The 13,555-nt window shown below is 24.2% G+C and overlaps 1 protein-coding gene across 1 annotated transcript in view; it reads right to left on the minus strand.

Moving 5' to 3' along the window:
• Positions 1-13,555, minus strand: part of LOC107447044 (uncharacterized) — a 210,312-nt gene that overhangs the window by 36,864 nt on the left and 159,893 nt on the right. The window contains exons 144-161 of the mRNA XM_087167704.1: positions 12,920-12,955; positions 12,253-12,288; positions 12,085-12,132; positions 11,273-11,308; positions 10,857-10,892; positions 10,720-10,767; positions 10,094-10,129; positions 8,692-8,727; positions 8,530-8,577; positions 7,352-7,387; positions 3,869-3,904; positions 3,733-3,780; positions 3,164-3,196; positions 2,551-2,586; positions 2,384-2,431; positions 1,366-1,401; positions 717-752; positions 564-611 (exon numbers count right to left, since the gene is read on the minus strand). Of these exons, the coding sequence (XP_087023830.1) occupies positions 564-611; positions 717-752; positions 1,366-1,401; positions 2,384-2,431; positions 2,551-2,586; positions 3,164-3,196; positions 3,733-3,780; positions 3,869-3,904; positions 7,352-7,387; positions 8,530-8,577; positions 8,692-8,727; positions 10,094-10,129; positions 10,720-10,767; positions 10,857-10,892; positions 11,273-11,308; positions 12,085-12,132; positions 12,253-12,288; positions 12,920-12,955 (717 nt within the window). The remainder of the gene's footprint in view (positions 1-563; positions 612-716; positions 753-1,365; positions 1,402-2,383; positions 2,432-2,550; positions 2,587-3,163; positions 3,197-3,732; positions 3,781-3,868; positions 3,905-7,351; positions 7,388-8,529; positions 8,578-8,691; positions 8,728-10,093; positions 10,130-10,719; positions 10,768-10,856; positions 10,893-11,272; positions 11,309-12,084; positions 12,133-12,252; positions 12,289-12,919; positions 12,956-13,555) is intronic.

The following is a 13,555-nucleotide window of genomic DNA, read 5'->3' on the forward strand; positions in this document are numbered from 1 at the left end:
CATTTTTATTAAATTTTATTGTTACATAAAGGAAAGAATAGATAATAATTGATTGCGATTAATTTAGTTTTTAATGAAAATCACCGGCTAACGTTTAATTTTATTTCTTAAAATTTCTTGTCATTTTATTAATAAATGCAAGTTAGCAATTAATTATTATAATTTAATTTCTAACAAGTAAATCACGAATGTATGGATTCTACTAGAATAATCACTGAAAAAAATGTTCTAGTTTCGAGTTTAAAAAAAAAGATATATAATAAAACAAGAAAAAAAAATATCACTACAATTAAATCTAAGTACAGACTGAAATTTATCTCACTCAATGTAATCTATAAATAACAGTTCTGTTAAACTTTCTAAATAAATAAGTTTTAAGGAATCGTAAAAAATATTATTTGAAAATTTCATATGTGGAAACATATTTTAGTAACTTTCATTAATACTGAAGACAAACATAATTAAGTTAACGACAATTAATGTCGTTATAAAATCGTAATTAAACATTTGATATATAGTGAGTAATCTTACACTATAATGTTTTAACCAAGACAAAAGCATACCTTTTGTAATGTTTTCCAACAATTTCATTTTCGTTATTTCACTTTCCGCTTAAAATAAAACAAAATGTTTTTTTACAAGCAATTTTGATAGGTATCAAATTTACAATTAGCTTAGAAACAAAAGTAATAAAATGAATAAAAAAATGTACTTACTTAGATTTTGTATCCGTTCTAGTTTTAATTTAATAGCTAAAATAGAAGGAAACAATTTGTTTAATTCAAGGTACAAAAAAGGAATCAATGATAGCTTTTACATTTTATACTAATTTTCTCAAATCGCTATTTTTGATATTATTATTGGAATAATTTTATGAGCACTGTCTGGTTTCCGTAATCAATTTTGAAATAAAAAAAAAGTTGATTCTTAACGTTGTCTTAAATTCTAATATCAATATCTTGCAACTACAATATCTCACTGAAAGTAGCTACGCTAATAAGTTGCTAGACAACATCATATTGTGTTAGGAATTAAACCCTTTTAAACTAGAATACATGATACTATGACTCGAACTTGGATAATCTAATTCAAGTAGTTTAATAACATCCTAAAATTGTTGCTAGATAGTTTTGAAAATCATTGCTTTTGGTAGAATAAAATGAAAAAGTTAAGTTAATTTTTTTAAGGTTTACTATTGAATATATATTAATAATGAAATTTTAAAAGATTTGGCATTAAGTTCTGTGTCAAGTATTTCTGAACTTATAAATAACTGAAGTAAAGTTTTTAATTAATCTAATTTACTACCTAGTTCAGTTAACCATAATCTAACATCTAAAATTGTCCAGAAAGTTTGCTACTTACTCTCATTTGGTAATTCTTCTCGTTGTAATTGCATAGCTGAAATAATAATTACTAATTAGAGTGATTTAATTTTATTTACATTTAGTTTGTATGATGCAAAAAGAAAACACTATTCGGAAAAGCTTACAAGCAATTACCAATAATTATTAACAATAATTACTCATTATAGTAATTTAAGTTGATTCACCCTAAGTTTGGATGATACAAGAAGAGAGCACTATTTGGAAAAGCTTTCTTTATGCAGTTAAATTTTTAACTTAATTTATGTTTGACACATAATTTAAATCATAATTTCAATCAAACAATAACAGTATAAAAATTTCAACATTAATTTAATAGTTCAACTACAATATCTTTTAACTAAGTGAAAAACCTAAAAAAAGATGAAAATCACAAAACTCGAAGAGAATTTTGTGTCATTAGAAAAACTCTTTATAGAATAATATTCAAATTAAATAAGTCATAATATTTTTATACTAACTTTATAGACTCCAATTTGTTATTAGAAATTTCTACCTATAGTTATGCATTAATAATTAGTTAAAGTATTATTAAAACGTGTTAGCTCTTAATTTATATTTTTATTTAATTTTCAACCATTGGGGCAATTTACTTAATTTAAATTAAAGTGTCTTTTTATGTAATGAAGCGAATCATCCTAAAAATGAATTTATAAAGGTTTCTTGAAAATTATTTATAATTGATCTATAATGAAAGTGATTAAAAAGGTCTTAACATAGAACACTTCAGTTATTAAGCAATATAAAGCTACTTATTTTTAACATTTCGATAAGATTTAAAATCAAGTCGAGTCATATTTGATGAGTAAAACATAATGATTTTATAAACAGTGGTTATTGAAAATAGTTTCAAAATGTTTTATGAAAATTTATGACAAATCATTCTTATATTTTTTGAAAATCTTTAAGAAAAATGTACAGAATATTGTGTAAAAAAATACATATATTTGATACAAGTACTTTTGTTATAGTTTCACATCACTCATCATATGACTCACCTAATGTAATGTTTTTCAGCAACTCCATTTTATCAATTCCATTTTCCGCTTAATAAGGAAAAAAAAACTTGTAAAGAATTTTATTTTATTATAAAACATGAAGATGTTTTGAAAAATATTATTCTCATTACTGAAATAGATTAATTTGCTTTATAAATCACACTTACTCAAGTTTTTCATTTCAGCTAAGTTTAAATGTATGGCTAAAAAAGAGAAGTATTTTAGTAGTTAAATTCAAGAAATAAAATGCAATAATTCTTTTTTTTAATATTTTTGATTCGCTTCTTTCTACTCACAAATTATTAAACCTATAACTATTTATTGTAAAAAAAACTACAAAAAAAACATGAAAATGAAGTAACAAGACATTTTTAGATCACTTGATTCATATCAAGGTTTACATTATATTTTGAAAGATTGCAACTAGACAGTAAAAGATAAATGAATAAATACAAGAGAAAGAAAGTTATTGCAAGAAAAATATTATTGCGATTGTTTTACATAATAAAACTTGAAAGAAATAAGTTAATCAATTATCAAGCATTAATTAAATTTTACGTTGAAGCTCAAGATTGCTACATAAAAGAAGCATTTTATGTTTCACTAAAATTATTTTTAGAACAATTATACACCCGAAAAAAATATAAAGATAATAGATTCAAACAAGTAACACATTTTTAATGAAATATTTATAATCGCAAGCATTCTTTGAGCAACGCTGATTTTTAAGTTAAACTAAAATGATTATTTAAAAGCTTGAGGAGAATGCTTATTACTTACCCTCATTTGGCAGTTCTTGTTGTAACTGCATCGCTGTAAAAAAACAATTATTTGGTTCTTAATGTTGCATTTGTTTTAAATTAATTAGAAATAATACTTTATAGCGTACTTTCAGATGAACTTTCATCTTTGCCAAAATTTGAATCTGAAGCTAAAATCGAAGACACGTAAAAGAAAGCACTTACTTCCAACTCCAATTTAAATAAACTCCAAATTAAAGGAAGAAGTTATATGAGTCTCAGCGAATTAAATTAAGTTGCTTTGTATTTAAAAACAATTAAATGAATATTTAGTAATTTTTTTCAATTTTTATTAAAAAAAGAGTAAAAGATAGATGTGTTAACAGCTAAATTGAATAAAACAAAATTCGTTAAATTTACTATGTTTTTATCCCATGGAAAGTATTATTATTATTATAAGAAAATACAACTACAATTCGTTCCAAAAAGTTAAACTTTTTTGAAAACATAATTTTTTTATAAAAATTACGAAAATTAAACTACTAAAAAGCAAATAAATAAAAAATTTATATTTTTTCATTGCTTTTTTTAACAAATAAAATGACTTACCTATGGTAATATTTTTCAGTAATTCCAATTTCTTAAGTTCGTTTTCCGCTTGAAATTATAAAAATGAAGATTCTTATTTAATAACTAATATATTAAGTTTAAAATGTTATTCCGTCAAATGAGAACATATACTTACTAATATTTTTCATTTGATTTAAGTTTAGATGAATAGCTAGAAAAGAAATTTTTTCAGTATGAAAATTAAATTTGCTAATTAAAAGCTATTGCCATAACTACAAAATTTTTGCTTTCTTTATTTCACAAATGATCTGATAAAGGAATTTTAACATAATCATTTATACAAAAAATTACATTTAAAAACTGAGCCTTAATATTCAAAGTTGTTTTGTCCTTATCAACAAAAAAATATTAATACTTTTATCAAGTTAATTGTATAGATTAATGTTTACAATATACAATAATGCACAGTGCACTAAGAAAAACTGACTTACCTGAATAAATTTTAATTTAATGATCAAATCTTCACGCTTTAGGACTCAATCTTAATAGTTCGAATAACCTCAAATATACGAATTAATAAATACAGACGATATTTTAAATCTGGAAATCAGACGAAGAAAACGATCAAAAACGCACTTTCTCTGAATAAACTTACTTTTTGTTTCAACGAATTCTGATTTTTGACCCCATAATTTGATTAGGAAAGAGATCCAATGTTTTGACCCCTCAACGTTAATTTCACTTTTTGTGGTTTTGAAAAAATTTAAAAAATTGTGCACAGAATTGTAAAGTCTATTTATCCAAAGTTAAATCCATGCAAAAAATTTTTTTTAGTAATCGTTTATTATTTTTTATTATTTTATTTAATAATTGGCGGAAATATTTTGAATTGTGAGGTATAGAATGTTCTACATAATCTTAAAATATGCAATTTTACACGACAAAACGTAAAATTTTAGTGAAATTGGTTGAATTTTAATTTATTCCTGAGAATTTGAATTTTTGAGAATTTCTTGAGAATTTCGAATTTTGTATTCGTAAAATGTCATTCTTTAAAAAGATGTAAAAATTTTATACCTTATTATTCAAAATATTTTTGTTCATTCTTAAATAATATAATAGAAAATGATAAATATTTACTAAAAATTTTTTTTAGCATGAAATATCTTTGAATAAATGAATTGTAATTGTAAACGAAAAAATTTCATTTCGCGTAGAAAGTTCTCGAGATATGGCGAAATACGCAAAAATTAAAATTTATATTATGAGGTTCAAACTTTGTATCGCTCTTCTGACCATACTATGGGGACCACATTTCCCAGCTTTCGGCTACATATGATTATATATGATATTATATGATGTTATATTATGAGGTTCAGAAATATGAATCCGTCAAAAAAAAAGGTATGCTTATTCAGGGAAAGTGCGCCTTTGTGTCTGATTTTTGTTACTTAAAATATCATCTGCATTAATTAAGAATCATATTTGAGGTCACCCACTCGAAAGATTAAGATTTAGTCCTAGAATGTGAAGATACGATCATTAGATCAAAAGTCATTCTGGGTGGTCTGTTTTATTTGGTGCCCTGGACATCATCATAACATCAAATGACCACTTTTAATACAGCCTTGCCTAAATCATTCAACATGCTCGATCCTTCCATTTACATCTCCTTGTTACTATTAAAAAATATACATCAAGGCATATCTACTACAGATAGGGTACTTAATCACTCTCCTAAACATCACCAATGATGCCGAATTCACCGTGTAGCTTAAATCAAAATTTAGCTTACATATTTATTTATTTATTTTATTTTATAATATTTTAGTCTGATTCGAAATGAATTTTAATATTTTTTAAAGGATAGTATTGTAAATTGAAATATGATTTCTATTAGATGCAAACATTCTTCAGAGAAATTTTTTTTTATTTGTCAAATGCCAGTTACATTAGTCGTTAGGCCATTAAACTTCTTGCTTACCAATAGCGTTGAAAAATGTACAAGAAAAATCTGTCAGTGCTTGATGCTCGTCCAAATGTTTTGCCGTCATTGGCCGTCCACTATCACATGTAACACACAAAGGTGAATCTGCTAGTTCAATGTGAAATAGATGATTCCGCAGACGGTCATGTCCCGTTAATAGTTTAAAAGCTGCAACCGCAACTGATCTCGGGAGGTCAGGAATAAAAGCTGAGTTTGTTAAAAGAACACTCCAAGGCTTGCCATCGCAAACCCGAGTGGCAAAATTTCTAAAAGTCTTTTGATATATGAGTGATGTCAGCATTCTTTAGAGAAAAAGAGAGGTTGCAAATTAAAGTTTTTTCTGTCCTGGCTAATATTTAGTTCAAAAAGTTTTGTCAATAAATTTTAAGAAAACTATGCTGCGTTAATCACACTCATATTGTGCAAATTTACTAATTGAATTAAAAAGGAATTTTTTTTAAAAAAATGCCATTTTTATTAGAACTTTTTAATTTCTTTAGGAATCTGCACACTCTTCATTTAATAACAGACTTAACATGTGAAAAGGGAAAAAATAAATATAGTAATAAAACTTGAAAATTTGTATTAAGCCACCACCAAAGTCTTTGAGAACAATCTACCTCACAGTTGTAATAACATGATAGATGTTATTTGACTTAGTATAATTTTGCATACTTCATGGGTAGGAATACTATTATTGTGGTTTTATTAATCAGATAACAATAGGTTATCAATACGTGTGTCTTCAATCTTTACATTTGTATTGTAAATGAATTGTTATTATTTACAGTTATATTATGTTCAATATAAAAATAATAGGGATCTTTGCCATATTTATATCTTTGTAAGTATTTTAATATTATTTAAATTCTTAGAATGAATAAATAAGGTATTTTGGCTTGGAGTCTATAATGATAGATGTGCATAACTACTATTGCTATGCTGTATAGGTATAAAATGACTATAGGTAAGACATGACATAAATTGATAGACAATCGATATCAAAATACATTTTTAACACTTCAAAAATTTTAAAATGTATGAACCATTTTTATAGAAATTAATTATTGTTTTTAGACTTCATTACCAATTCATATTATTGTATGTTAAGCCATTAATGACAAGTTTAATTTTGCTCGAAATTTAGATCAGACATAGGATCGCTCTCCTGGTCAAACAATAGAGATTATATTTTCCAGCTTGCTGCTACCCCCTATATTTTGGGAGTCATAATATTCAAAATCCGTAGAATAAAAAGGTATGTTTATTTACAGAAAATACGCTTTAGTGTCTTCTTTCATAACTTAAAATATCGTCTGCGTAACTTAATTAGCATATTTGAGATCATCCTCTTGAACCATTAAGATTAAGTTTTATAGCATAGAGATGAACAAAAGTTATACAGAATAGTTCGTTTCTTTTGCCACACTGTACATATATTAATCCGTGAAATGCTTTAGAAAAGAAATTCTACTAATTCATTAAATTACGATTAATGGTATTATTATTTATGATTTTTCTATAGAATATATAAAAAAAATGGAAAAATAATGGAAAGAGAATTATATTAGAAGTCAAAATTTATATATGAAACAAAAATTTGCAGTGAAATCCATGCTATGTTAATTTGAATTTTAGCTTTTTTTTAATTTTTGAAGATGTAATACTTACTCTCGTTTGGTAATTCTTCTCGTTGTAATTGCATGGCTATAATATAAATAAAAATTAAAAAAATATATAGAAATTTATACTAGTTTTATTTAATTATTACTTAATGAATTCTAGTACAAAAATTTTTAAAGAACATATTTAGTAATTTTTTTTCATTTTTGAATTTGTTTCCAATGAATGAAACAGAACTTAAAATCATTAAATAAACAATCAAAATCAAACAATTAAAATCATTAAAAACATGAAAATTAATATTTTGCTGTTTTCAATACAATAAAATTTATGTATGAATAAATTGACAAGCATAGATAATATTTTTCCGAAATTATTATCATCTAAGCTATAAAATTATTTGCAATAGGATACTCCACGTATTTGACGAGAATCCGATTAAACAACTCATTAGAACACAGAAAAATTTTTGAGAAATTTTATAAGAAACAAAATGAAATTATGGTTTTACTTACATTGAAAAAAATATGGCCAAAACTACCAGAATGTGGTAAAATTTACAGCATTTTTGACTCTGTGGGAACACTAAAAAGCTTAGTAATATTAACCGTAATGCTTTTGTAATGCCTTTAGTAAAATTAACAATAAAATATGGTTTTATAACATGACATAAAACTTTTTAAATGTTGCAAAATTTGGTGATTTTATCAGAATACTTTAGAGTATAGTAAAGTCATTTTTCAGGTGAATTTAATTTTCAGGCTTGTAGTTTTTTCTAAATATGAGGTAATAAGACCAATAATTTTGAAAACCAGTATTTCCGATAAATTATTACCATTTTAGAGGAAAAACTACCAAATGAATGATTAATACATCGTATATATTCGTTTTTATTACTAGAATTATGCTTTTATGTTTTTTTACCAGCAATATCATTATACTATACGATAATTTTACCAGAAATTTTTTCACCGTGTAAATGTAACTACATTTTCTGTTATATTCTTTAACGATTAAGTTAATATTCATGAAGAAGATAAAAATCAGGAGTTGGAATTAAATGTATTAGCATTATGAATTTTTTAAAATTTTGTAAAGAAATTTAGTATTGTTTTCAATAATACATACACATTTTTCTCTGACATATGTCACAAGACTTTTAAGACACTATTAAAAAAAGTTTATATTGAACGATATATTTTTATTTTTAAAAGCTAAAAACTTACCTATGGTGATATTTTTCAACAATTCCATTTGTTGAATTTCATTTTCAGCTATAAATTAAATAGATAAAAATACTTTAACTTTTCAAAATAACTTCAATTGTTATATAAATAATGTTTAGGTTTAAGAGAGGTATATTTTTTTTAATGACAAAATTCTCTTACCTATTTTTTTCATTTTTTTCAGATGTAAGTGAATACCTAAAATTGAAATACAGTTTTAGCTAAGAGTAGTGATTTATATCAAGTTGAATAAATTTAGTTTCTTAAATAGATTTGTCTATACAAGTGTTATTGTTAAAAATATGTGTCAGCAAATTTTTCACTAAGCGATTGTTAAAATAAATAACTAATTTCTAAGCATTATTTATTAAATAAATTCATTTTACAATAGTTTAGGTTTGAAAATATTTTGGAATAAAACATGAATGATTTGACTAATCTAATTTCTAAATAATATTAGTGATGTTTGCAAACTTATAGTCCTATACAATCGAAAAGAATTTTAATGGGATTTTGAAGCAATTTCTTTAATATACGCAAGAAAAATCAATAAGAATTGCAAATTAGACGAGTCTCACCAAATTTGTATTTTGGAAATTATCTGACATCACGAGCTTGTTCTACATTAAAGAAAATATCTCCCGGCAAATTACGATAGAAAGTACCGGTACTTTTGGTACATTATGTGTACAATTTATTTTACCGCAAAATCAATTTTTACTGTAAAATATTATACTGTAATTTTTACAAGAATATTTATTTAACTAATATAATTCAGTGATTTAACAGTAATTATTGTAAAAAGTATGGTTTACAAGATTTTTTGTTCCGTAACATGACCCGCTAAAAATGGATTTCGTGGTAAAAAGTACCGCCATCTGAGTGCCAGTACTTTATACTTTTATAAAATTGTACCTATTGTTACTCGTTTGAAGCATGTTTTTATAAACATAAATGATTCACGACCCAGAAACCCGATTCATTGATTATATTTTACCCCAAAAGGAGAATGAATATTCAGCTAGTTTAGAAATTAAGTGTATTTAGAAATTAAGTCAGCTAGTGTAATTAGAAGTCGTAGAGTACACTATTTCTATACCTGAGAGCAAAATATTTAAGTCGAAAATGCTAAGAGGCTTGAAGATAAAGTTTTAGTTCTTTTCCGATTTTTTTAGTTTTTTATAAAATATAAAGGAAAAGAACTGTAACAAAGAAATTTTATTTTACATCAGTTAGAAATTAATTTTATTTCCCAAAAATTTTGGGTGATTTTCTTGTCCCAAAATTTCTGATGTGATAAGTGTTCTGTACAAATTCTTTGTTTAAGCAATAATTGTTCTGTACAAATCATCATATTTTATATCTGGTAGAATGGCACGTTATTTATTAATATGTTATTGAATTAGAACGTAAGTAGAGGAGTAAAAATTATATTGAATTAAATAATTAATTCCAACAATCATTGTTGAAAGAATCTGGAATTGATGTTAAAATTTTTAAGTAATTAAACTATATCTCTTTAAAACTATTATTCAAAAGTTTCTTACAAATTTTAATAACTTACTCTTCTTTGGTAATTCATCTCGCTGTAATTTCATAGCTAAAACATACACAACATTTATTATTTATTTCGAAATTTTTCATTTATTTATAAAATATGCAGATACTCTTATACTTAATTAGTCTACTTTTATTTAAATTTAGAAATTAACATGTTTAGAGTTTTTGGATACACAATTAAAAATATCATAATATTATTTTTAATGCAATTAAAAAGAAATTTAAAAACAACAAATACAGTACACTTAGAAAGTGAACCTTATTTAGTTATAAGAATTATAAAATTATATTATTTCTACAATTAAAATGGGTACAGAACAAACTACTTATAAAGTTTTAACCTTTTTAAAAATCATCTGGTGAGAAATAGTTTTTATTTATAATGAAAGAAATAGTGAGAAATAGTTCTGAAGTTGTTACATTTCTTAGAATCAAAATCACTTTGAAAATAGAAAAACAATTAGTTTGCTTTTTTCACAAATAAGTTTTTTTTATTATGGTTCTAAAACTTAGAGAATCGTAGACATATTTTTATTTGAAAGATACGGAACACATTTTTCTAATCATATTACTGATAAAATATTGCAGGTGAACTTTTAATATATAATGCTATCTAGAGTAAAAACTTACCTAATGAGATGTTTTTCAACAATTCCATCTTTTGAGTTTCATTTTTCACTTTAAATGAAAAAAAAAGTAATTTACAATAACCATAAAAACTTCTACTTTTGTTTATTCTTTTTAACTAAATATGAAAATGCACTTACTCATATTTAGAATTTTGTTTAGATGCAACTGAATTGCTAAAAGAAAATATGGTTGTTTGAAAATAAACATCAGTATTGTTGGTTAAATCCAATAATTTAAATTTTCTTTCCATTAAATTAGTTGATACAGTAAAAATTGCTTAAATAAAAATATTTTAAAAAATAAACGCTGTAACGATCTTTTGGTTAAATACTTAACGAATTAAGATTTATTTAAAAAGAACTGTAAGTTCTTTAATAAATTGATACCTATGATTCAATAAAATGTACGAACTAATTTAATTACAGTTGAAAATTACAATATTTTTTTAGGAAATCTCAAACGCTTTTATAAATCTATTGCTAAGTCTATTGTTTGGTAACATAGAATATTGTAGTTGAAGTTTTCATTTTAAAACTTAGCTTTTATGACTTACTTTCCTTTGGTAACTCTTTTTGTTGCAATTTCATCGCTGTAATGCAAATAAAAATAATTATTTTTTTGTCTATAAATTGATATAAATATAGAGCAATGACAATAAGAGGGAGGATATAATATTTAAAACAAAAAGTAATGTCAGTTATCAAGAAATATAGCTTCGTCGAAATCGAAACAGCAAAGTTAAAATTGCTGATCACAAAATGCGATGCGAAGTTAGTTAGAACAACAATCACTAAAACACAAAGAAAAGGGAAAAAAAATCTAAAAATTTCTTATCACAAAATGTAATAAGAAATTTTTAGAGGAAAAATTTAGCTTAGTGAAATAGAAATAACTAAGTTGAAATTTCTTATCGCATAATGTGAGGAAAATTTTGAACAGCAATTACTAAAATTAGAAAAAATAATGTATAACCAATAAATTTTTCCTTAATTTTGATTCTGCTGTAGGGAAAATTTTAACCTACAAATGTATGTTATAATAATGTAATTCGTATTCATCTTACTTATATATACCTTAGTCTAAAATTTATTCCATTCGAAGTAATATCTATATAATACTTTTGTTTAACTTAAATGCAAGGATGAATTTTATTACATTCTTTAACGCTTTAATCATTTTATTAACTGGAAATGAAAATAGAGGGTATAAATTATTTTAACCGTTTTTATCATATATTTAAGATTATCTACATTTTTAATTTTTTTTGTTTACATTTTTGTATCTATAACATGTTCGAAACATTTCAAATGATAATGCACTGAAATAGTTATAAATATTTTAAATGAATTGAAAACGAATACTTACCTATTGCAATATTTTTCAACAATTCCTTTTTTCGAATTTCTTTTTCCACTTTAAATTTAAAAAATGAAAAAAAAAAAATGTAGAACTTAAAAGTAATTTCAATTTTTTTAAGAATAAATATTTATGCTTGAGCAAAAAATAAGTAAATGAAGTAACATTTACACTTACTTAGATTTTCAATGTCACTTAAGTGCAACTGAATAGCTAAAAAAGGAATTATACATATTTTAACTAAGAAAAATACTATGAAATGAATAATTTAATGTTTTTATAAATTTGTAATTATAAAATACGAAAGTTCCGTAATATTATTTGCAATAATTTTTTTTAAAACGTTTGCCGAAATTAGAACTCCAAAAGTTAAGCAGATCTCTAAAAGTCCTATTTATTTTTTTAAAAGTTATCTTAGTATTAAATATTTTTTCAGGTTATATTATCAAGTTATATTCACAGATACGTAACAGATACTTACGTTACAAAACTGTAAGGCATACAAGTTTGCCAAAAATTTACATTTTCTGTGAATCTTTTCTACAAGGATTTAAAACTTCTCCATAAATATATCTTTTTAAATTTACTCAATTTAACATTAATGATCTGCAATATATTATAAAAATGCTACCACTATTATTACCATTTCAATTAGTATTTACCATTTAAACGAAACAAAAAGAGTGGTAGGAAGTGACAACAAATTAAAAAAGAACTATAAAAAAATAAAAACCGAATGAAATTTTAAATAAAAACAGCAACTTAAATAGAAGTTATTACGCTACCAAACACTATTAACTTACAATAATTGTCTGAAAAAGTATTTTACATATTTAGTACTAACTTTCTTTTGGTAATTCTTCCTGCTGTAACTGCATGGCTGAAAAAACATAATGAAATATTATCCTTTTTTATTGAGCAAGGCAGAAATGGCTAATTAAATTACATTTTCAACGAAATTGAGCTTTTACTCACTCAAATTCAATAAGCAATTTAGAATTCTAGTTTTAGATTTATTGCAGCACCTGCTGCTTCCAGCAACCCGCTGATTCGCATTTTTAAATAAATAGAATTTCAAGTATTTTGAGATTTAAAATCATACTGTCAAAATTCAGGATGCTTGTTGGATTTAGTTTTTGTCTCTTTCAAGTTCTAATAAGTTGATGATGAATTGGTTTTTAAAATGTATATAACAACATATGTCAATAATAAAATAAATTTATGCTAATCATCTCCACTGTGCTTTTGATGAATAATAAATGAAATTAAAATCTTTGTCAAAATCAAACCGTTCACTTATTTGCCATTATTGGTTATTTTTAAAGTTTTTTTTGCTGAAATGAAACGAACTTTAACTGTTTTAAATTTCTTTAACTTAAAAGAGTATACAGATCTAAATCAGTAATTAATACATTTTAAAGCAACAAACAAACCATAAAAACTAATTTAGCTTAATGGCACTGTTTAAGAAATAAATCAC

The sequence above is a fragment of the Parasteatoda tepidariorum genome, chromosome 7 (assembly GCF_982258835.1).
Source record: "Parasteatoda tepidariorum strain Cologne lab strain chromosome 7, Ptep-v5.0, whole genome shotgun sequence".
Classification (NCBI taxonomy): Eukaryota; Metazoa; Arthropoda; class Arachnida; order Araneae; family Theridiidae; genus Parasteatoda; species Parasteatoda tepidariorum.